Source organism: Ranitomeya variabilis, chromosome 6, assembly GCF_051348905.1.
Source record: "Ranitomeya variabilis isolate aRanVar5 chromosome 6, aRanVar5.hap1, whole genome shotgun sequence".
Lineage (NCBI taxonomy): Eukaryota > Metazoa > Chordata > Amphibia > Anura > Dendrobatidae > Ranitomeya > Ranitomeya variabilis.
Window position 1 is genome coordinate 383,871,080 of NC_135237.1, and position 24,257 is coordinate 383,895,336.

The window sequence follows — 24,257 nt, forward strand, 5'->3', positions numbered from 1 at the left end:
AGTATAGTTCCATCTTCCGAGAGCTTGTCCCTCTATAGGCTTGCTATGATCTCTGCTTGCAGAGATCATGACAGGCCAGGTAGTGTTTGAACCTCTCTGTCACTGCCCAGACGATGGCAAGGAATTCCAGCTTAAAGGAACTGTAGTTGCCAGGGTTCCTCTCCGTGGGACGAAGCTTCCTGCTGGCGTAAGCGATTACCCTCTCCTTGCCTTTCTGGACCTGGGACAGCATGGCCCCCAATCCCACATTGCTGGCATCCGTGTACAGCACAAACGGTTGGTCGTATTCGGGGTAGGCCAGTACCTCTTCTCCCATCAGTGCCGACTTTAAGCAAGTGAAGGATCCCTCCAGCCCCTCATTCCAATCAAATGGGGTGTTCCTCCCCTTGGTCTTCTTTGATTGGCCCACCAACAGGTTTTGCAAGGGCGTGGCCATCTTGGTGAAGTCCTTAATGAACCTCCGGTAATAGCCTACCAGCCCAAGGAACTGCCGGACTTCGTGGAGGTTGCTGGGCTTTGGCCAGTCCTGGATCACCGTGACCTTGTCGGGGTCTGGGGCCACTCCTTCGGCGCTCACCACATGGCCCAGGTACTGCACTTTAGGTTTCAGCAGATGACATTTGGACGGTTTCACCTTTAAGCCAAAGTTGGACAGGGCTTCAAACACCTCAGCCAGGTGCTTCAGATGGTCTTCGTAGGTCTTAGAGAAGACAATGACATCATCCAAATACAGCAGTACGGTTTCAAAGTTCTTGTGCCCCAGGCAGCACTCCATCATCCTCTGGAACGTCCCCGGGGCATTGCACAATCTGAAGGGCATGTAGTTAAATTCGCAGAGACCCATCGGTGTTGTGAAGGCCGTCTTCTCTTTGTCCGCCTCCGCCACGGGAACCTGCCAGTACCCACTGGTGAGATCTAAGGTAGAGAAGTAGTTAGCAGCTTTTAAGGCAGCCAGAGACTCCTCTATCCTGGGCAGTGGGTATGCGTCCTTATGTGTAATGCGATTCAACTGCCTGTAATCAACACACATCCTCATTGTACCATCCTTCTTTTTAACAAGGACTAATGGAGCTGCCCAGGGGTACAACTGTCTCTCACCACCCCAGCCTCCTTCATTTCTTGCAACATGTCCTTGGCACACTGGTAATGAGCTGGGGGTACAGGGCGATATCTCTCTTTTATGGGTCGGTGATCTCCCGTGGGGATGTGATGTTGGATCCCTTTCACCTGTCCAAAATCTAAGGGTTGTTTGCTGAATACCTGCTCGTACTCGTGAACCACCCTGTAGGCCCCCTGTTTCTGATGGGATGGGGTGGAGTCAGTGCCCACATGCAATTCCCGACACCAATCTTTCGAGTGCCCTGCAGAACCGTTGTCCTCCGCCACGTTTGTCGGGACCAAGGGTCCAGCTGTCTGTATCACACTATTATTGACAGCGAACAGTTTGGCGAGCGTGGCATACTTGGTGAGGTGGACCTCTTCCTCCCCACAATTGAGGACACGTACGGGCACCCTCCCCTGGCGGACGTCGACCACCCCCCGGGCTGTCAGGATAGTAGACCTATTGTCTGAATATACGGGTTCCACCAAGGCCTGGTAGTCCTTACCCCTGAGGCCTATGGCTGCCCGACACCATATTAACATCTCACTCCTGGGGGGTATCGCGATGGGGTTTGAATCACTCATAGTGACACGACCAATCTCACCACCAGTCAGCTCTACCTGCTGTCTCTGCATCAGAGCTCTGATTTCTTTTTGCAGGGCGCGTTGTTCACTGTGGCCAGCGGTTTCTGCTACCTGTTGCAACAAAACAATAACTTCTGCAAGACAATTTTCTATAACATTAGTACCGATAGTCATCATGGGATTACATTCTCGGTGATCAATATCAACAATCACAATCCCTTGGGCTTTCAATTCCACCTGCCCCACCTTGATGGTGACCTCTTTATACCCCACTTGTGGCAACGGCTGACCATTACTGGCTATTATGGTCAAATCGTCATCGGGTCCACGAGTAATATCGGTGTCTTCCCAATACCGTTTATAAAGCACGTAAGGCATAGTCGTCACCTGAGAACCGGTGTCCAGCAAAGCGTTCATGGGGATACCGTCAACCACTACAGGAAGAACTGGTCGCCCTCCAACGTATTTGGCTCTCCAATGCTGCGGGCCTGATCGTCCTCCTGGGGGTTGGCCCTTTGCCCCAGGGGTTGCTCGTTTAAAGGACAGTACCTTGCAAGGTGGCCCACCTGATGACAGCGGCGGCAGATGGGTCATCCATCCCGATGGAAGCGATCGTCGTCCCGGCCTCTGGTCGGCGGAGTCCTCCTCTGTCGCATCCAAGGGACATCCTCTGGTCTGGAGGCCAGCTGGATCTTCTCCTTGGGGGCCTCCTGTAGGGACTGCACTGTCTGGGCCAGGGCAGCAACGCTCTTGGTCAGCTCTTGCATCTGGAGGCAGAGTCCTGCAGGGGAGTCGTCCTCTAGGCTCTGGGCATCGGCCTCGGCGGCGACTGGGGCATCCGACGCCACCTCCTGGTGGTATGTGAGAGCGGGACGCCTGGGAGGCACTGCACGGCTGGGCTGTCGCTCCTGCAATGCCTGGATAGCTTTATCCTTGAATTGCGCAAAAGTCAAGTCTGGATTTTGCATGGCCAGGAAGTGCAATTGGCCCCGTTGGTGACTGCACAGGAGCCCCTCAATGAACCGCTCCTTCAGGAGTTTATCCTCATCCTGCATGCTGTCGGGGTCACTCTGCTTAATGGCCCGCAGCGCCTCCTGGAGATTAAGGGCATAGTCCTGTAAGCTATCCTGGGGTCTCTGTTTGCATCCATAGAAAGTCAGTTTAATTTCTGTAGCAGTGCGGGTATCGAAGGTGGCTTTAAGCTTTGCAAAAACCTGCTGTGCAGTTCCCTTATCCGCGGCGGGCCAGGACTTCACTTCTCTCAGAGCCGCCCCGAAGAGTTGGCCGATTATCATATGAACCTTCTGAGGCTCCGTCAGGGGATAGAACTCGAGAAGACTGCAGATTCCTTCTTTAAAATCAGTTAATGTGTGCGACTCCCCGGAGTATTGCGGGAGCCAGGCCGCTCCGGGCAGGTACGGCATAGAGAAGGGCATTATGGCCTTTGTGGTAGCGGCAGTGTCCGACTGGCTGATGGGGGCAGCGGGCTCTGCGGCCACCGGTGGTGGTATTAGGGCTGCGGCTACGTCCGCTACGGGGACCGGAGCTGCCTCTGCGTTCACGGCTGCGACCGCCGCCTCCGCTCCCCCTGACTCAGACATGGCTTTCCCTTCCTCCCACTTCCTCCCACTAACCTGCTGGAGGTCGGAGTTCCTCTTCCGGGGTTGGCACTTTGCCGCGCTTTCTCGTTCCGTGCTTCTTTTTGACCGGTTCCGCCCACGAAGCTAAGGCTCCTCCCTCCGTGCGCGGCGATGGCGAATTGTGGCGGGAACTCTTGGCGCAATAACAATGCACAGTCTTTGCAATAAGTCACAGTCCAAACACAATAAATCACAGTTCCAAGGCACACATGACCTGATTCTTTAGGCTTAAGTAGATCCTGTTCATGACGCCAAGTTGTAGCGCCCCCACACGGCCGCAGGGTCGAGGGGTACCCGGTACCGGGCCTCTGAGTCTCGGTCCTGGGGTTGTCACGGTGGCTAGACCCGGTCCGTGACCCTGCTGAGGGGCGCCCAATGAAAGCTGTGGGTGGTGATGATGTAGTTGTGCGGTGCAGGTCGCGGTGAATAACGAGGACACCAGGTTGCAGTCTCTTTACCTTTTTACTGAAGGTTTGGAGGTACCCAATCCAGAACACTGTTAACCGGGCTGTCTGCGACCGGCCGGTCCGAAGGTACATCAGGAGTCCCCTTAACAGGTGGGAATCAGCGTCTACCTTCTAGCGCCTATGTGTTGTAATCCTTCCCTGCTGAGCACCCCGGGATAGTCCTCACAACTGATTCTGTCTGTCTCTGATCTTCGTTCTCTCTGTCCCCCAGATGATATGGTTAGGACGCACCCGTATGACAGGGTAGGCCTGGAGTTCTTCCGGGACCCTAGAGTCGCCCCTCTCCCACAGCTGCCTCCATTGTCTGCTTAGGTGATTTGGGTGAGACAGCCAACCTATAATTGACTGTCCTGCCGTGGTTTGCAGTAATGCTTAGAGTCTCTTACTTGCTCGGCGTTCCGGCCACCGACTGTTTGCGCCTCAGAAGGATGTTGCCTCGATCTTACAGCACGACTCCTTCTGGTCCTATCGCCTCTTTGCTGTATTCCCGTTTTTCTCACTGTTTGTCCTTTCTTAGGAATCTGTCAAGGATCCCATCCCTGACAGGTCCTCTCTCTAGCTCTTCCCTCTTACTTCTCCTTGTCTTGTTGTCCAACCCCCAGTTTTACCAGAGTGTGAGGAGTGGCCTACTAGATAGAACCACTCCCCCTGGTGGCCGGAGTGTGAAGTGTAATGTGTGTGATACCTGGTCAGGTGAACTCCTTTAGTGCAATCAGACGTAACATCACTCCCCTTAGTGGCAGAGCGACGTTACTGCAACGACCAGGACTCTGGGGCGCTGCATATGCTGTTTTAATTCTTATATTGTCCCCTTCATATATTTGCAGGAATGGTGCTTAATTTCATATTACCTAAGATGGTGGATAGCATAGACTGAGTGGATTACCTGGAGCCGGGCAGTTGGGGGGGTCCTTGAAGTTGGTTGCAAATTGGTCTGGGGGATCCATTGGGATATGGATTCTTCCTTTTGGTATTAAATATGGATTTGGATCTGGTGAAATGTGGAGGGGAGTTTCGGCAAGGGTTTGTTGGATCCTCAGGAAGTTCAAATGAACATTGGAACCCTGTGGTTATGGTGCTCCCGAGCCAGTGGGGTAACGGCTGGGAGTAATTGTTGGTACATTTTATGTTCACTTTATGATTGGTAATTTCCAGATCTTATGAGCTTCAAGGATTCCTCCCAGCGAGCTAAGGTTATTTATGCTTTGTTGGGTTATTGTATGTTTGTTTTAATAAAGGTGTGTATTAAGAAAAAAACAACAACACTTATTTGTTTCTTTTTTAGTGTGTCCTTGAAGCTAATTATGATTTGGTCAGTAGGGGTAACCATCTCAGGAATGGACCCTCTGTTTAGGGGGGTATTCATCATAGTATGACCCTTTGTGTGGAGGAGTAAACATCTCGGGTATGGGCCCCTGGATGGAGGGGTGTACATCGTAGTATGACCCCCTGGTATGGAGGGGTAACCATCTTTGGTATGGCACCCTGGTGTGGAGGAGTGACCATCACGGTATGGCCCCCTGGTCTCCAGAAGCATTTATATCTTACGAGACCCAGTTAGGGTAAAGTCCCAGTGGTCATGGCAATCATATTCTACATGCCTACAAATTAAATTGGGTCCTATGAGCTAGGAACAATAGCTAAAAAAAAAAAAAAATAGGCATGCATTTCAATACGATCTGTAGCTTCAAGGACGCTCTCTTTTTTCATGTGACTTGAGAATGCTGAGGCACAAATTTTGACTGTTTATATTGAACAACTCCTGTTTCTTTCAAGGTTGTAGTCTGGACAATGCAATAATCTGGGGCATTAAACTGAAGAGCAATGTACCTAATATGGGTGCCCTGGAGTCAGCGGGAGTGACTAAGGGAAAAGTAATAAAGTGCATCCCGATGCCCTTGAGCCAGTGGGAGCGGCTAAGGGTAAAGAAATCAAGGGCATTAACACGAAGGGCGATGTGCCTATTCCCAATGCCTTTGTCCCAGTTGGAGAGGGTTAATGGTAATTGTTATCAAGTGCCTGTAAAGCAATTAACAATGGCGTGGCAAGGTTATTAATAATGCCTTCGTAGACTTTTCTGCTATAGGCTTATTTCATTTACTATGTCCAAATATTACAGAAATTGTTTAAATTATTTAATGATCGGTTATAATGTTGATATTATATTGTGTATGGCTTTTAATTACTCCTTGTTTATAGTATCTTTCTCTTTATATACACTCATCACTTTTTGGGTAGTAATAGTAAGTGGGTTTAAGAATTGGTTACTACACAGCCCAACAACTGTATGTAATGGTGGTTTCTAGAACTAAAATCTGTGAATTAGTGAGTTATTAGAGCTGGCTACAATACATGCGGTATAATAGTTTTTGAGGCATGACATGTCATTATGCAGGTAGTCAGACTGTGACTACCCCTTTATTATGGTTTAGTTTCTGCATTACCCATTATAGGATCCACATTGCAGGATGTTTAGCGGCTGTTATTTTGCTGTAGTTACCGTATTGTCGATCATAATTTGGTAGTGTTGCATTGTTAAAATTAATCTGTAGTCCTGGAATTTTGTTACTTATATGCAGTCTTTCCATAGCATGCAGAACTGGTTGATGACTTTATTAGGCATGGGTGATTGATGGGGGTCGAGTCCATTCAAGGTGTCAAATGGTCTCCCTGGTGGCGGTTTAGGAGTCAGGTGGAAGTTGCAGACAAGTTAAGGTGGACTCATTTTTACTAATAGAGGATGTAAAACCTCATGGTGGTGAGCAGGCTCGGCTTTGGTGGCCAGCCTCAAGGACGTTGTAATGGTAACATCAACCAGGGGCGGGCACAGTGGTTAAGCACAGGAGTGAGGATAATAGGGTCATTGGTGCCCTGAAAGTTTACTGGCTCTGCTTGAATGGCAAGCCAGTGCGTGCCACCCCTTTATGGCTGTCTGTCCTGGTGCTGTATGTCAGACAGATGGGGAAATCGCAGTACTTGTGAATCCCAATGTACTAGCACTCCACCTGACTCCTACTCTGATTATTTAATCCTGTGATTTAAATAAAAGCTGTGGCCATTTTTACAACCAAAATAATGTGTTTTGTGTATTTATTTTAGTAAGGAGTGGGGTCCATCCCATATCCAAAAGTCAAGAAACCACCGGAGACTAGATGGAGGGGGACATGACTTGGGGATGGGTGGACCGAGAACTCCTGCAGCTTTTGTTTGTATTGCGGTGTAGATTTTAAGCAAGAGTGTTGTTGCTTTTAGAGGAAGTATAGATGTTTGTGCCTGGTGTATTACTGTGAGGAGGGTGGGGCTTATATAGGGGAGGCAACTCTGGCTCTCCCTCTTTCTCTCACAGGATGGACAGGAGGAAACATTACCCGCCCTCCCGCCCTGTTTATAATCTTTGTCCTTAAACTTTTTAATTATTGCTTGTATAATGATAAATGTTTTATTGTATTTTTGAATTTGTCATTGTATATTGTATATCATGTACCAGGTTCAATTGTATATTGGCTATAAAGAGTTATTTGCAGAAACCTTCTAAGCCCAAGGGAAGGGCAATCCTTGAGCCATGGTTCCCTGGAGGTTTCCTCCACAGGGGGTTTTTCCTCTCCTGAGCGCTGTAGGATGACTCTTTGTGAGTCGGGGGTTTGCCAAGTTTAGTCCCATTAATGCTTTTGCAGGGACTTCTAGTTTTTAAAGTTTACAAAAATGATTTAATTATTTAAAAAAAAAAGTGTCAAATGAGACTTGGAATTTATAACCCGCCACGGCTTTGCGGTTTAGGAGTCAGGTGGAAGTTTCAGACAAGTTAAGGTGGACTCATTTTTACTAATAGAGGATGTAAAACCTCATGGTGGTGAGCAGGCTCGGCTTTGGTGGCCAGCCTCAAGGACGTTGTAATGGTAACATCAATCAGGGGCGGGCACAGTGGTTAAGCACAGGAGTGAGGATAATAGGGTCATTGGTGCCCTGAAAGTTTACTGGCTCTGCTTGAATGGCAAGCCAGTGCGTGCCACCCCTTTATGGCTGTCTGTCCTGGTGCTGTATGTCAGACAGCTGGGGATATTGCAGTACTTGTGAATCCCAATGTACTAGCACTCCACCTGACTCCTACTGTGATTATTTAATCCTGTGATTTGAATAAAAGCTGTGGCCATTTTGACAACCAAAATAATGGGTTTTGTGTATTTATTTTAGTACCTAGGTTTACAGTAGTTATGGTGGTTTTAAGGAGTGGGGTCCATCCCATATCCAAAAGTCAAGGTGTATGCAGTGGTGTTTAAACATGGAGAACTCCAATGGTCAGCATTCACCTTATTGTGCAAATGAACCTGCATTGTCTGCTCTCTCCAAATCCAAACTTTTCACATCCACAGATTGTCCCTGCAGACTTCTCCAATCTTCTGCAACACATCCTAATATGCTGCCCTTAAAAATAAGAGTTTTATTATAATGCCCTCTGCATAAAAATATCTGTTCATACTATGCCCTTAATAAGCCTCCTATGGTATATGGCTTCCACAGTGTCTGTCCTTATCAGCTGCACCAGCCACACTGTTTGCCTTAATGAGCTGTAATCACATATTATTTGTTTGCCATTATCAGCTATAACCGCCACACCATCCACCATTATGAACCTTACTAGATGGTGGCGGACCGATTCTAACGTATCGGGTATTCCAGAATGTGTAGGTAGTATATAGCACAGGCTATGTACTATATTGCACAGTGACGTAGTATATAACACAACCGACGTAGTATATAACAGCTACGTAGTATATAACAGAGCTACGTAGTATGTAACACAGCGTACGTAGTTTATAGCAGAGCTACGTAGTATATAACACAGCCATGTAGTATATAACATAGCCACGTAGTGTATTGCACAGATACGTAGTGTATTGCACAGGCACAAAGTATATTGATCAGCCACGTAGTATATAGCAGAGCCACATGGTATATAACATAGCCACGTAGTATATTGTAGAGCCACGTAGTATATTGCACAGGCACATAGTATATTGCACCGCCACGTAGTATATAACAGTCACGTAGTATATTGCACAGCTACGTAGTGTATTGAACAGCTATGTAGTATATTGGTCAGCGACGTAGTATATAGCAGAGCCACGTAGTATATAACATAGCCACGTAGTATATTGTAGAGGCACGTAGTATATTGCATAGCTACGTAGTATATTGCACAGCCACGTAGTATATAACAGAGCCACGTAGTATATTGCACAGTCGACGTAGTATATAACAACCGACACAGCCACATAGTATATTGCACAGCTACGTAGTATATAACACAGAGCACGTAGTATATTGCACAACCACGTAGTATATTGGACAGTCACGTTGTATATTGCACAGTCACGTTGTATATTGCCCAGGTACATAGTATATAGCACAGAGATGTAGTATATAACAGAGCCCACGCAGTATGTAACACAGCCAACGTAGTATATAGCAATGTGGGCACTATATGCGTGGTTAAAATATATGGCAGGTTCTTCTCGCATAGCATCCTTGGCACCGGAACCTGCCGCTTGCACTGCCGAGGACAGCGCGCGACGTCGGAAGGTGAGAATAACCTTTTTTTTTTATTATTATTATTATTTGTAACATTAGATCTTTTTACTATTGATGCTGCATACGCAGCATCAATAGTAAAAAGTTGGTCACACAGGGTTAATAGCAGCGTTAACGGAGTGCGTTACACTGCGGCATAACAGTCTGTTGACGCTGCCATTAACCCTGTGTGAGCACTGACTGTGGGGAGTATGGAGCGGGCGCTGACTGCGGGGAGTAAGGAGCGGCCATTTTGCCGCTGGACTGTGCCCGTCGCTGATTGGTCGCGGCTGTTTTGCCGCGACCAATCAGCGACTTGGGATTTCCGTTACAGACAGACAGACAGAAAGATGGAAGTGACCCTTAGACAATTATATAGATGTTCTCTGTATCTCCACATTGTCTCCCCACCATGCTAACCTCTCTTAATACTGTGCTCCCATGTCATGCTGCTCCCTCTACATATCCATTCTGTATCTCTCTTAACACTATACTCACATACTACTCACCATGCTACCCTCTCCAAACTGTACTCCATCCTCTCACTGCCCCCCTACACAGTATGATGTCTACTATAGCCCCTCAATATACAATTATATGTCCACCACAGATCTCCCATACAGTAAGATGTCCACTACAGTTCACCAATATACAGTATGATGTCCTCTATTGACCCCTATACAGTATGGTGACCACAGCCACCCAAATTAGCTCTCCATAGAGTATGATATCCACCACAGCCCCCACAGTCCGTATAATGACCCCCACAGCCCAACTATACACAGTATAATGGCTCCCAACTGCCACCCATACCATATGGTTACCACAGCCCACATACAGTATAATGCCCTCAACATCCTTCTATACAGTATGGTTACCACAGCCCCTTGTATAATAACCTCCACAGCACCCTATACAGTATGGTTTCTACAGTATGATGTCCCCACCCAGACCCTATGCCATATGATGTCCCCACAGCCTCCAGTAGAATGTCATGAACAGCCCCTAGATTAACCCCTTCAAGACGCAGCCCTTTTTCATTTTTGCGTTTTCATTTTTCGCTCCCCTCCTTCCCAGAGCTGAAGCGATGGCCGGGGGACCACCACGTGTAATAATTATAGGGGATAACTCTGGAGACTCTTTCCGTGGAACAAGACAACTACAGGACACAGTTTTATAAGTGGTAAAGTCTATATTATCACATGGTGATTCAAACAGGTGCAGAGAGAAACTCAAGTCCACAACACTTGGTGTAAATATTAAACGCAGCTTAGCAGTCTATAGGAAACTTCAGAGGAAAATGCAATCAACCAGAAAGTCTATGAAGCACAGTTATTCTTGAGCATCTTGACATGAATAAATCCTTGTCTTAGTCCAAACAGATAGATAAGCTTATAAGGCAGTTCAAGTAATATCTTAGCTCAACCAGGGAGGCCTGGTTAATAGTCTCAGGTTTTGCAGAGCAGCAAACGCTTACATGTCCAGCAAATGCAGATGGAAGTAAATACGAGCAGCAGATGAAGGAGGATTACTGGAAACTGGTGTATGCAGCAGGAACTCAGAGCAGAGTAGCAGGATCACCACACAGGTTCACAGGAGCAGGTAAATAGCCAGGGAGTAATCAGAGGTCAGGAGCTGGATGCAAGGCAGAATACTCTAGCACAGAATGAAGGCTGGGGTGGAGTTTTATAGCAGGAAGACACAGTGCACATGAGACCAAAGACGCCATCTTGGAAAAGGGCAGTAATGCACAAAAGGTAAAAAATGTTCAGAGTCCTGACACCACGGTGCAGGAAGACTACTGTACACAAGATGAGGTGCAAACAACAAAGGGTAGATTTATTGGAAGGCAAGGGATGAAGTGAATGAGGAAGATGCAGACAGGGGTATACAATGGCAAATGACAATTTACAAGAGTTATAAACGTTATCTTTTCCGTAAAATAGCACGGTGCTCCAACTATTACAGACTCAAAATATGTCTAACCAGCAAATGTAAACAATAAACAGGTGATGATGCTACTCTACATATAACCTCCCTGGCCTTTACTAAGCAGGCCACATGGTTCCCGTGTACTGACTATTGAAGCCTACACTAGGCCCTAACAGGTGCACCAAACAAGAACAAACTTAAGGTGATGTTGGAGAATCAGATCCAGTCCCAGGGGGGCACCCAGCAGTCTAATATGGTGGTGTGCACGGCTTTCTGTCAGCTCTGTGAAGCGTGGTCTTCTTGCTTCTGGATCCTTGGGATGCTCCTGAAAACTGTCAATCCCTTCCTCTGTATCTTTGTGGCTCTCTTGCAGCTATATCAGGGCACAGTTCTTCTCTCTTTCAGCTATCAGCACAAAAAGTCCTCTCTGCAGCAGCCTCAGCTCACACACGCTGCTCCAGCTCCACACCTGCACTCTGCCAGACTAGTTCATTACACCGACTATTGCAGGGGAGATGCAGAACATTCCATCATGCCAGACAAGGGGGTGCAGCCTCTTAAAGTGACAGCGTGTTCCTTATTGTCCATAACAGCACCACCCTCTTACATGCCTCCCTTCTTAATGATGGTCATCCTCGGCCATCACAGCATCAGGGTCAAAGTGTAATGGAGGTACATTCAATGCGGAAACAGCACCTATAGAGGAATAAAGTTGCAAAAACAGACAGAGCACACTGTTCTACATATCGGACTGGTGGAACCCCTGCATTAGACCTCTGGGATCTCCAAAGCTCTTGGCTGTCAGGCAAGGCTTGACTATCTTCCAGAGGAACACTTACTGCAGGAGACATTGTGAGCTCTTGTCTGGTCTCGTCCTCGCATGGCGGTACTGGTACATCCATGGGATTACCGTCTCTGTGTGGCTGAGGACCCCCTACTGTGTCAGGGACGGTCCACCACTCATCATCGATTTCACCATCAGGCATGACAGATTCAGGAAGTGGAGTAGCACCTTCAGGCGACAATGGTGTAGAACAGACCTCAGACCAGCAAGGCCGCAGCATATTTCTGTGAAGTACTCTAGGGGCGGATGCCCCAGTCTCAGTCTGTACCTTGTATACAGGGCCGTTAGCATACACTAGCTCGATAACTTTGTATGGCTGTACTTCCCATCTCTCACTTAGTTTTCTCTTGGGGCATTTCTCTCTGACCAATACTCGGTCTCCAGGTTGGAGGGGTAACTCTTGAGTCAGTTTGTGGCCCGTATGTTCTTTTTCTTGCAGCTGCTGACCCGCCAACCGCCGTATCGTTTGCAATCGTTGCCGATGCTCTTTCACCCATGAGGTGACAGTTTGCTCCATCAGCTCCTCTGGCTGTTCCAAATTCAGCTCAAAGATCTCTCGTCCAGCTCTCCCAAACAACAGTAGATAGGGGGTATAACCCGCGGTGGAGTGGACCCGATTGTTGTAGGTCCAGACCAATTCCGGCAGATAGTCTGGCCAACATGCCTTCTTATCCTCCTCCAACGTTCTCAGCATTTGAAGTAAGGTTCGGTTGAAGCGTTCACAAGCTCCGTTGCCTTGAGGGTGGTAAGGGGTGGTCCAGGACCACTCGATGCCATACATATGATACAATTCTTCCATCACCTTGCCTTGGAAACATGCGCCTTGGTCGGAGTGGGTGCGCTTTGGGCACCCATACAACCGGATGAAGTCTTGACAGATGGCTCGCGCCGCCGATTCCGCAGTCTGATCTCTAGTTGGAGTGACTACTGCGAACTTAGAGAAAAGATCGGTCATTACCAAACAGTATTGCAGCCCCTGGGCCGAGTGTCCCACGAGGAGATAGTCGATCATTAAGACTTCTAGCGGTTCCTTAGTTTGTATGGTTTGGATGGGTGCCCTCTGTTCGGTATTCTTAATGAGGTCACATACTTGACATTGCCGGCAAACATCTTCCACCACAAACTCCAACCGGGGGCAATACACATACCGCTGAAACCATTGGTAGGTCTTTGTGGGGCCGAAGTGTGCTCCAAATTCGTGGGCTTCTTTAGCTACTTCTTGAGCCATTCTTCCTGGGATGACCACTTGCCACCTTACTTCCATATCTTTTGGCTGTTGCCTCTTACGATATAGCACTGACTCTCGCACTTCCAGTCTATCCCACTGGTATAACACACTCCTCATTTCAGAGCCCAGATCATCTCTCTTTTGTTTGCCAGGCTTCCGCTTTTGAGTTACCCACCATTTCATCTGTCTCAGCCCTTCGTCTTCATCCTGAACATGTCCCCATTCCTCATTGGTTCTCCCCAGGGACCGGGGTAATGCGCAGGCCTCCCTTCTTGACTGGGCCGCAACCATTGGGGGCTTAAACTTATGAAAGTCTTGGGTTTCTTCCTCTTCGAGTTGCTCATCAAGATCTCTCACTGGAGTCTCCACAGTCACTCTTGACAGCCCATCGGCATTTACATTTTCGGTAGCAGAGCGATAACGGATGGTAAAGTCGAACTTGGCTAGGCGAGCCACCCACCGTTGTTCCAAGGCCCCCAATTTAGCATTCTCAATGTGGGCCAGGGGATTATTGTCTGTTCGAACTTGAACCTCGATACCTGTCAGGAAGCCTGCAAACTTTTTTGTCATGGCCCACACCAGGGCCAGGAGTTCTAACTGGAAGGAGCTGTAATTGTGAGGGTTTCTTTCGCTTTCTTGCAGGGACCTGCTAGCATACCCGATGACTCTCATGTCCATCCTGTATCTGAGAAAGTACTGCATCGAGTCCATGAAGGCTACCATCTGTGTACAACAGGAATGGTTGATCGAAGTCTGGGTAGGCCAAAATCGGGGCTGAAGTAAGGGCATTCTTTATAGCCTGGAAGGCCTCATCTTGTCCCTGTGCCCAGGGGATGTGCTGGGTCTTCGGCACTCCAGCGGTCCCCCTCAACAACTCATTAAGAGGACCCGCCACCTTCGCGTAGTCTTTAACAAACCGGCGGTAGTACCCAGCGAGTCCCAGGAAGGCCTGGAGTTCTCTCACTGTTCGAGGGACTGGCCACTTCTGGATAGCAGCCACTTTTTCTGGCGAGGGTAGAACTCCATCCTGTGACACTATGTGGCCCAGGTTCTCGATCTCTCCCTTGAAGAGGTGGCACTTCTTTGGCTTCACCTTCAGGTTATGAGCCTGCAGTCTTCCAAGTACCTGTCCAAGCCGGGCAAGGTGTTCTTCGAATGAGGCCGAAAACACAATGATATCATCCAGATAGATCATGGTAGCATCAAAATTTAAGTCTCCCAAACACTTTTCCATCAGCCGTTGAAATGTGCCTGGAGCATTGGAGAGCCGAAGGGCTTCAGGTTAAACTCAAACAGCCCCATAGGGAGGATGAAGGCGGTTTTCTGTTTGTCTTTCTCTGCCACGGCCACTTGCCAGTATCCGCTTGCTAGGTCCAGGGTGGAGAAGTACTTGGCTTTCCCCAATGCTGTCAAGGATTCCTTGATGCGGGGCAACGGATACGAGTCTCGAACAGTGCAGGCATTGAGTTTCCTGTAATCTACACAGAACCGGATGGTCCCATCCTTTTTCTTGAAGAGCACCACCGGGGCTGCCCAAGGGCTCTGACTACTCTGCTCCACTCCTGAATCCAGCATCTGCATTTGGATTTTTTTTACCACTTAAATAAAAAATAACCTAGACATGTTTGGTGTCTATGAACTAGAAATAACCTGGAGAATCATAATGGCAAGTCAGTTTTAGAATTTAGTGAACCTAGCAAAAAAACAAAACAAAAAACACCCATGGGATTGCACTTTTTTTGCAATTTCACCGCACTTGGAATTTTTTTCCCATTTTCTAGTACAAGTCATGGTAAAACCAATGATGTCGTTCAAAAGTACAACTCGTCCCGCAAAAAATAAGCCCTCACATGGCCATATTGACGGAAAAATAAAAAAGTTATGGCTCTGGGAAGGAGGGGAACGAAAACACGGAAAAACGGAAAATCCCAAGGTCATGAAGGAGTTAATGATACCACTTTTGTGCAGATACGTTCTTTTGATTGCCCGTTATTGCATTTTAATGCAATGTCCCAGCGACAAAAAAAAACGTAATTGTGGAGTTTAAAATTTTTTTCTCGCTACACTGTTTAGCGATCAGGTTAATCCTTTTTTTTATTGATAGATAGGGCGATTCTTAACGCGGCAATATCAAATATGTGTATGGTTGATTTTTTTATTGTTTTTTTATTTTGAATGGGGCGAAAGAGGGGTGATTTAAACTTTTATATTTTTTGTATTTTTTTCATATTTTTTAAAACTTTTTTTAACTTTTGCCATGCTTCAATAGCCGCCATGGGAGGTTAGAAGCTGGCATAGCCTGATCGGCTGCTTCATAGAAGAAATGCTCAGATCGCTCCTATGTATCTGAATTCCTGAATTGCTATGAGCGCCGACCACAGGGTGGCGCTCACAGCAATCCGGCATCAACAACCATAGAGGTCTCAAGGAGACCTCTGATTGTCATGCCGACGCTTTGCTGACCCCTGATCACATGACGGGGGTCAGCGATGCGCGCATTTCCAGCCGGAAACGGTAGTTAAATGTCGCTGTCAGTGTTTGACAGCGGCATTTAACTAGTTAATAGCGGCGGCTGGATTGCGATTCCACCTGCCGCTATTGCATGCACATGTCAGCTGTACAAAACAGCTGACATGTTGCGGCTTTGATGTGGGCTCACCGCCGGAGCCCACATCAAAGGGGGAAACACGACATGCGCCATACTAGTACGGCGCATGTCGTGAAGGGGTTAACACCTTGTGTCTCCCCTGTTGATGTGGACTCCTGCCCCTGCACATATCAGCTGTTTTGAACAGCTGACATGTGCCTCTAACAGCTGCGGGTGGAATTGCAATCCACCCCCGGCTGTTAACCTGTTAAGATTGACAGCAGCATTTAACTCGAGCTTCTGGGAAGCGCGCTGGAAATCCAGCCTAACGGTGACCCTGTCACGTGATTGTGGGTCACCGAAGGGTCGGCATTACAACCAGAGGTCTCCAGCAGACCTCTATAGTTGTAACTGATGGATTGCTATGAGCCCGATGGTGGGCGCTCATAGCAAGTGAGCATTACTACTATATATAACTTCCCCTTGAGAAAGCAGGGCTGAGAAGCAGCGAAACGCGCGTCGGGGACTTCTGGTGAGCAGTGCTGCATGTGGTGAGGATCCTTCCGCTCCCCTCTCTCCCCTATACCCATCCGTTACAATTATTTAGCACATGGTACATTTATACGGCCACGGTTTTTATGGGCATAGGTGCAATCCATTAGGTTCAAGTTAGGACATGAGTCCTTGTCCTTTAGGAGGTGTAGGGTTGCGGTGGATTTCTCCCAGTTACCACCGTATTTATTCCTAGACAGGGCACCCATCTTACATGCGGCTTGCTCGTTTTGGTTTTAGGTGTCTTTTTACACATCTGTGATCATTGTTTGTAGTGTGTACATGTTAATTGGTGTATTAATAAAGATTGTTTGTACTATTTTTAAACCAAACTCCTGTTAGTCTCTCGTGTTGATATGATCGTGTAAGGAGGTAAATATAGTGACTAGGTAATTTACGATAGTCACGTTATGAGTCTGGATTTTGTTATATTAGACCTCTATAGTTGTAACTGATGGATTGCTATGAGCCCGATGGTGGGCGCTCATAGCAAGTGAGCATTACTACTATATAGAGGCAATCTGATCATCGCCTGTATGTAGCAAAACTGATCAGAAAACTGCAGCCTCTAGTCTACCATGTAGACTGTTGAAGCAAGCAAAAAGTAAAAAAAAAAGTTTTAAAAATACTTAAAAAATTAAAAAATTCTAATTTTTCGCTCCATTCAAACTTAAACAATTAAAAAAAAAAATCAAACATACACATATTTGACATCGCCGCATTCAGACTCGCCCAATCTATCAAGATATAAAAAGAATTAATCCGATTGGTAAACGGCGTACAAAAAAAAGTAAAAACCCCAGAATTATGTTTTTTTGGTCACCGCACCATTGCATTAAAATGTAATAACGGGCGGTCAAAAGATTGTATACATATCAAAATGGTATCATTACAAACGTCGGCTTGACACGCAAATAATAAGCGCTCACCCGGTCCCAGATCCTGAAAAATGGAGACAATACAGGTCTTGGAAAATTACCTTTTTTTTTTTTAAACAAATTTTGTATTTTTTTTTCACCACTTAACTTATCATAATGGCAGGTCAGTTTTAGCATTTGTGGAACATGGTAAAAAAAAATTAAAAAAAAGTTGTGGAATTGCAGTTTTTTTGCAGTTTCACCACACTTGGAATTTCTTTTCTGTTTTCAGGTACACAATATGGTAAAACCTATAGTGTCGTTAAAAAGAGCAACTCGTTCTGCAAAAAACAAGCCCTCACATGGCCATATTGACTGAAAAATTAAAAAGTTATGGCTCTGGGAAGAAGGGGAGCGAAAACCAGAAACGCTAAAACAGAAAAGGACTTTCTCATGAAGGGGTTAATATTTCCCACAGCCTCAGTAGAAAGTCCCACATAGCCCCCAGTATAATGTTAACTGCAGCTGCCTATACGGCATGACGTCCCCATAGCCACAAGTATAATGTTCCCCACAGCCTCCATATAAAATGATGTCCTCACAGCCCAGGTATAATGTCCCCTACAGCCCCAGAATAATGTCCCCACAGCTCCCAGGACAATATGATGTGCCCACCACCCCCTTTATATTGTCCCCACAGCCTCTAGTATAATGCCCCCCACAGCTCATCATATAATATGACACAGGGTAACAGGGGAATCCCCCGGTGGGAGTGGGCCCCTGTGTAGATCTGGGACCCCGTCCCCACTGTATGGGCAGTACTTGGCATAATTCACTTGATTCACTCTGTACAGAAAAAAGCAGCATCTCATCATCCATTAACTACACTACCCAGCTTATTATTTAGAGATATAGGTAAATTTGTGAACAAAGGTAAAATATAGTAAAATATTTGCATGCAGGTGAAAAGTGGGCCCCCCAAAGTCAATGTTACTGGTGGGCCCTTGTCACCCCAGTCCGACACTGCCCACAGCCCCTCATATAGTATAATGTCCCCAACAGCCCCCAAGTATAATGTCTTCAAAGCACCCAATATAATGTCCCCCACAGCCCTTCATGTAATGTACCCATAGCCCCAAGTATAATATAGCTCCCATTCAATAGCCAATAATATAAGAAAAAAAACAAAAAACTTAAACTCACCTAATCCAAGCTGCTCATTTACTATCTCCTTTTCTATCTTGCATAGCAGATGGTGCTGGATGGCACTATGGAATGATGTCATCATGCCACCTGACGTCCCTTGCTTGGCACGGTCCTTCCACAGGGTTCAGGCCAGAAGTAGCCTGTATCTTGCTGGAGTTGGCGGCAGAGCAGGGAGCTGATCAGAGCTGTTCTTAGCTGTTCTTCTCCTGTCATGGAACTCACATCAATTGTATAGTATGAGTCTTAAAGATGCAAATACAAATTAATGCAGGGATGGAAACACAATCAGGGTGCAGGCGGTGAGCAGTGTTAGTGACTCACTGACACTGCTCACCTGTGTGCTTGTGTCCTGCTGTCAGTGTGCTTAATGCCTGCGGATGAAGGAAGTCGCTGGGAGGCTGCAGGCGCAGCACTGTCAGTTTTTTCTTTTTCAAACTGCGCACCCCTCAGGGAGGCAAGAGGTTGCTCCCTAGGTGGTAGGTGAATGCCTACCCTGCCTACCCCTTGTCCCAGCTCTGTATAAGCCTAGTTTTTCAAACAATTTAACAAAAGATAGATAAGATTATTTTCCACATATAATATAAAGGCAGCATTTGAGAAATGTCATCAAACATAGACAACAGTAAATTAAAGTATTTTTTGTAACAGCGCCATTGAATAAAAAAATCAGGTCCTTTATATACAGGTACATGTATGTGATGACCTACTTTAAGTAAGGAAAGATAAATTCGTAATGGCTAATTCAGTTTGGCATTTTTTGTCAGTGCTAAATTTTGATGCATGAGGCCTAATATATATTTATTTTCTCAAAACAAATGCTACTAGAGTCTCTTACTATGTACACGAAAGGGAGAGATCTGTCAGTCTCCTGTATTGGTGCTGGGAAAAGCCAGTTCCCAGTCGGATCTTCAAAGTATATTTTCTCTGAAGCATTTCAGAGAATAATATATCTGGCTGCAATCATGCTTCCTGCAGATTGGGCAGCATGAATCGCATGAAAGGTTCCCTTTGATGAGGTTGTCCACAAATGAACAACTCCTTCTTAAAGGGAACCTGTCATCAGTTTTGGCCGATATAAGTTACAGCCATCACCTTTCAGGGCTGTATACAGCATTCTATAATGCTGTATGTCTGCCCCCAACCTGACCTGTAAGAGTAGAAAAATAACTTTTATTATACTCACCTGTGGGGCGGTCCAGTCCGATGGGTGTCGCTCTTCTTGGCCCGGTGCCTCCCATTTTAATGCGATCTCATCCTCCTGCTTGCTTTGTGTCGCGCTCCTGCGCAGGTGTACTTATCTGCCCTGTTGAGGGCAGAGCAAAGTACTGCAGTGCACAGTGCTGAGAAAGGTCAGAAAGGCGCAGCGCATGCGCACTGCAGTACTTTGCTCTGCCCTCAACAGGGCAGATAAGTACTCCTGCGCAGGAGTGTGATGCCGAGGAGACTGTGTGGATGATGCAGGGACGCGTCATCCACACGAAGCAAAAAGGAGGGCGGTGATCATAAGAAGATGGGAGGTGCCGGACCAGGACCAACGACACCCATTGGACTGGACCACCCCGCAGGTGAGTATAATAAAAGATATTTTTCTTCTCTTCCAGATCGGGTTGGAGGCAGATATACAGCTTTATAGAATACTGTATATCAGCCCTGAAAGGTGATGGCCATAACTTATATAGTCCAAAACTGATAACAGGTTTACATTCATCTGACATTGTTACGTCATAGGAGTGCTGCAGCCTTCAATTATTAGAATAAAAATGTCACATGTATGGTATGAGACACAGCGTCAACATCACTGGAATGGTGCTGAGCCATGAGGGGAGTAAACCTTTTTCATTATATTTGAGTCACACTAGCACTACATGACAGGGTGTTCAGTGTTAAGCCTTTTTGCTTTTACCATACTGGTTTCCATTTTTTTTTTCATATATAAACAATTTGTTAATGTGTTACTATTAATTTATAATATACAAGCTAAAAACAAGTTGAGGAAGGAACTGGAACTACACAGTTTGTGGGCACTGTCATTTTGTGCTACAATATAAAGTATCTGGAACGCTTGGCTGGGAGTTTTCTCTTTGGACAAATGCACAATCGTAATTGTTCAATCAAAACTACTCATTATAATTATATTACTATATTGTAATTATAATATCATATGTAATTATGTCCACTTTAAACCAATTAAATTATTTAGGACAGAAAGAAGTAATGACTGTACCTGCACTAAAAAGTATTATATTTAATTAGAACAAGAAAAAACAAAAAAGGATCTTTACAAACAATCAGTAACCTTTAAGAATCCTAGGCATTTCTATTGAAAACAATATTAAGGAATTGGACTTAGCAACAAAGAAAATAGACCATTTCATATACTCTCCAATGTGTCAAAATGGTATGTTTAGCCTAGATCGAATGCAATGGTAAATTATTTAGCTACTATACATTTTATGCTTAGGATTGATGAATAAATTGCATGATCTTTGCCACAAGTTGTTCTTTTTTGTCTCTAGTTCTGGTAGAAATACCATGCTGCTTGAGCCAGTCCTGTAGATCAGCGTTGTTGACTTTAAATAACTACAAAATAATATGTTTAGTTACTAATTTGTAAGTTAGTCATATGGTTTTCGCAGTAACAAGTTATTACATTATTGCTATTGATTATATATATATATATATATACACATCTATACATTTATATATAAACATCTGGTAGATGGAGGTTGCACTACTAAGACTAAGATATCTTGAGAATAGGGCTGCACTGCACATCTAGGGAATGGAGAGGTGACCGCTTATGTAAAACTCTCTACATTTATTGTACGGGAGTACCAAAAATTGCAAGTACTTTGCTTGAGGTCCCATTCTTGAGATCCGGTTCCCATTGCTGACTGCAGTCAATTCATTCATTGCATTGACCCTTATATTCACAGATACAATGCACTGTATTTCTTTTCTATGCAAACTGTAAAATGATTAGACATAAACTAAAGGACCCATTCCTTAAGGCTGGTGTTGTACATGCCAGTCTTAATGAAGGGGATTGCAGGAGTAACATCTGCACAAATCGTAGATGACCGATCCTTAATGAATTAGGCACATCTTACAAGTGTCGTGCGCCTCCACCAGAGATAAATTCGAGCTAAGAACTGGAGTATTTTTCTGTCATAACTTTTCTTGAATTCGATGAAAGTTTGTGACTTTCTAAGGTGTTTTACATAAAAAATTATACAGTAAATACCTTAATGAATCAATACTTAACGGTTTATGATTTAGGGTGTCTTAATATTTTACTAATTCAATGAACCTAAATGAAGCCTACACGTATACCTTTTTGTACTTATGTGAAGCCCTGTCATAGGACTTCATAGAAGATTGTTAAATTTACAAAACGCTGTAAAATATAGAATTATTTCAGTATATTGTTCCTTCAATCAAACAATAGCAGTTTCGAAACTCAGAGAAACAAAGAAATACATTGTTGAAAAATAGTTTAACATAGTTTTTAAAAATAAAAATGCAAAAGAAGGTCAAAGATTTAATCACCAATCTCTCATTTTTCCATTTTTTAAAAGAGTAAAAAACATTATCAAAATATTAAGTTATTTATCTGGGTGAATGTATTGAAAAAAAGTCAGAATAGCTGCCTTATTTTGTTAATACTTCTTTCCAAATAAAAATGCATAAACAGTGATCAAAAAGTAACTTATTGCTAGTGATGAGCGAATATACTCGTTGCTCTGGTTTTCCTGAGCACGCTGGGTTGGTCTCAAAGTATTTGTAAGTGCTCAGAGATTTAGTTTTCGTTGCCTCAGCTGCATGATTTACAGCTGATAGACAGCTTGAATACATGTGGGGATTTCCTAGCAACCAGGCAACCCCCACATGTACTCAGGCTGGCTAGCAGCCGTAAATCATGCAGCTGCGTCAACAAAAACTAAATCTCCGAGCAGTTACAAATACTCGGAGACGAACCGAGCGTGCTCTGGAAAACCCAAGCAACAAGTACACTTGCTCATCAGTATTTATAACCCAAAAAGGTACCACTGCAACTCACCCTACAAAAGCAAGCTCTATCAGAGCAACATTGACAGGAAGGTGAAAAATTTATTGGTTTCAGAATTCAGTAGGACACCAAGCCAAATTTAGATTTTTACATTGTTGTTTAACGTATTCACATCCTGGGATTGAGTCCTCAGTAGTGATGAGTGAGCATGCTTGGATAAGGTGTTATACAAGCACTCTGTTGTTTTAATAGAGCATCTTCGGCGCCCTCGAATACTATGTTCGAGTCGTCGTGGCCACATGTCTCGCGGCTGTTAGACAGCACCAACACATTATTATTATACATTTATATAGCACCATTTATTCCATGGCGCTTTACATGTGAAAGGGGAAAATATAGACAAGCACAATAAACATGAGCAATGCAATGCACATATAAGTACAGAAGGAGAGAGGACCCTGCCTGTGAGGGCTCACAGTCTACAGGGGATGGGTGAGGATACACTAAGAGAGGGTAGAGCTGGTCGTGCAGCTGTTCAACAGACTAAGGATCACTGCAGGTTGTAGGCTTGTCAGAAGAGGTGAGTCTTCAGGTTCTTTTTGAATGGTAGGTGAGAGTCTGATGTGTTGGGGTAGAGAGTTACAGAGTATGGGGGAAGCACAGTAGAAGTCTTGTATGCGGTTGTGGGAAAAAGAAATAAGCGGGAAGTAGAGAAGGAGATCTTGAGAGGAACGAAGGTTGCGTGTGGGTAAGTACCGGGCGACCATGTCACAGATGTGCGGAGGAGACAGGTTGTGGCTGGCTTTGTATGTCATTGTTAGGGTTTTGAACTGGAGCCTCTGGACAATAGGAAGCCAGTGAAGGGCTTGGCAGAGAGGAGAGGCTGGGGAATAATGGGGAGACAGGAGGATTAGTCAAGCAGCAGAGTGTAGGATGGATTGGAGTGGTGCCAGAGTGCTAGAGGGGAGGCCAGAGAGTAGTAGGTTGCAGTAATCGACGTGGGAGATAAGGGCTTGCACTGGCTTTTTTGTCGTTTCATGGTCAAGTAATGCACAGATCCGGGAAATACTTTTGAGTTTCAGTGGGCAGGAGGAGGCAAGGGCTTGGATATGAAGCTTGAAAGAGAAGGCAGAGTCGAGGATCACCCCAAGGCACCGAGCATGCGAGACTGGGGAAAGTGAGTAGACATTGATGTTCGAGTCGTCGTGGCCACATGTCTCGCGGCTGTTAGACAGCACCAACACATTATTATTATACATTTATATAGCACCATTTATTCCATGGCGCTTTACATGTGAAAGGGGAAAATATAGACAAGCACAATAAACATGAGCAATGCAATGCACATATAAGTACAGAAGGAGAGAGGACCCTGCCTGTGAGGGCTCACAGTCTACAGGGGATGGGTGAGGATACACTAAGAGAGGGTAGAGCTGGTCGTGCAGCTGTTCAACAGACTAAGGATCACTGCATGTTGTAGGCTTGTCAGAAGAGGTGAGTCTTCAGGTTCTTTTTGAATGGTAGGTGAGTGTTGTGATTTTGCTTTTTGCTCCCTCTAGTGGTCATTAGTGATTTGACTCTGGAGCGTCTGTCTTTTCCTATATCCTCACCTGGGCCGTTAGTTCAGGGGCGTTGCTATATAAGCTCCCTGGACCTTCAGTTCTATGCCTGGCATCGTTGA

General features: G+C 45.5%; 1 protein-coding gene across 3 annotated transcripts in view; it reads right to left on the minus strand.

Moving 5' to 3' along the window:
* Positions 1 to 20,805: 20,805 nt before the first annotated feature.
* The window catches only part of C6H18orf63 (chromosome 6 C18orf63 homolog), a 570,510-nt gene continuing 567,058 nt past the window's right edge, over positions 20,806 to 24,257 (minus strand). For all 3 annotated transcript variants that reach the window (XM_077270092.1, XM_077270091.1, XM_077270093.1), the window contains one exon: positions 20,806 to 21,147. In XM_077270092.1, the coding sequence (XP_077126207.1) occupies positions 21,025 to 21,147 (123 nt within the window). In that variant the 3' untranslated portion in view covers positions 20,806 to 21,024. The remainder of the gene's footprint in view (positions 21,148 to 24,257) is intronic.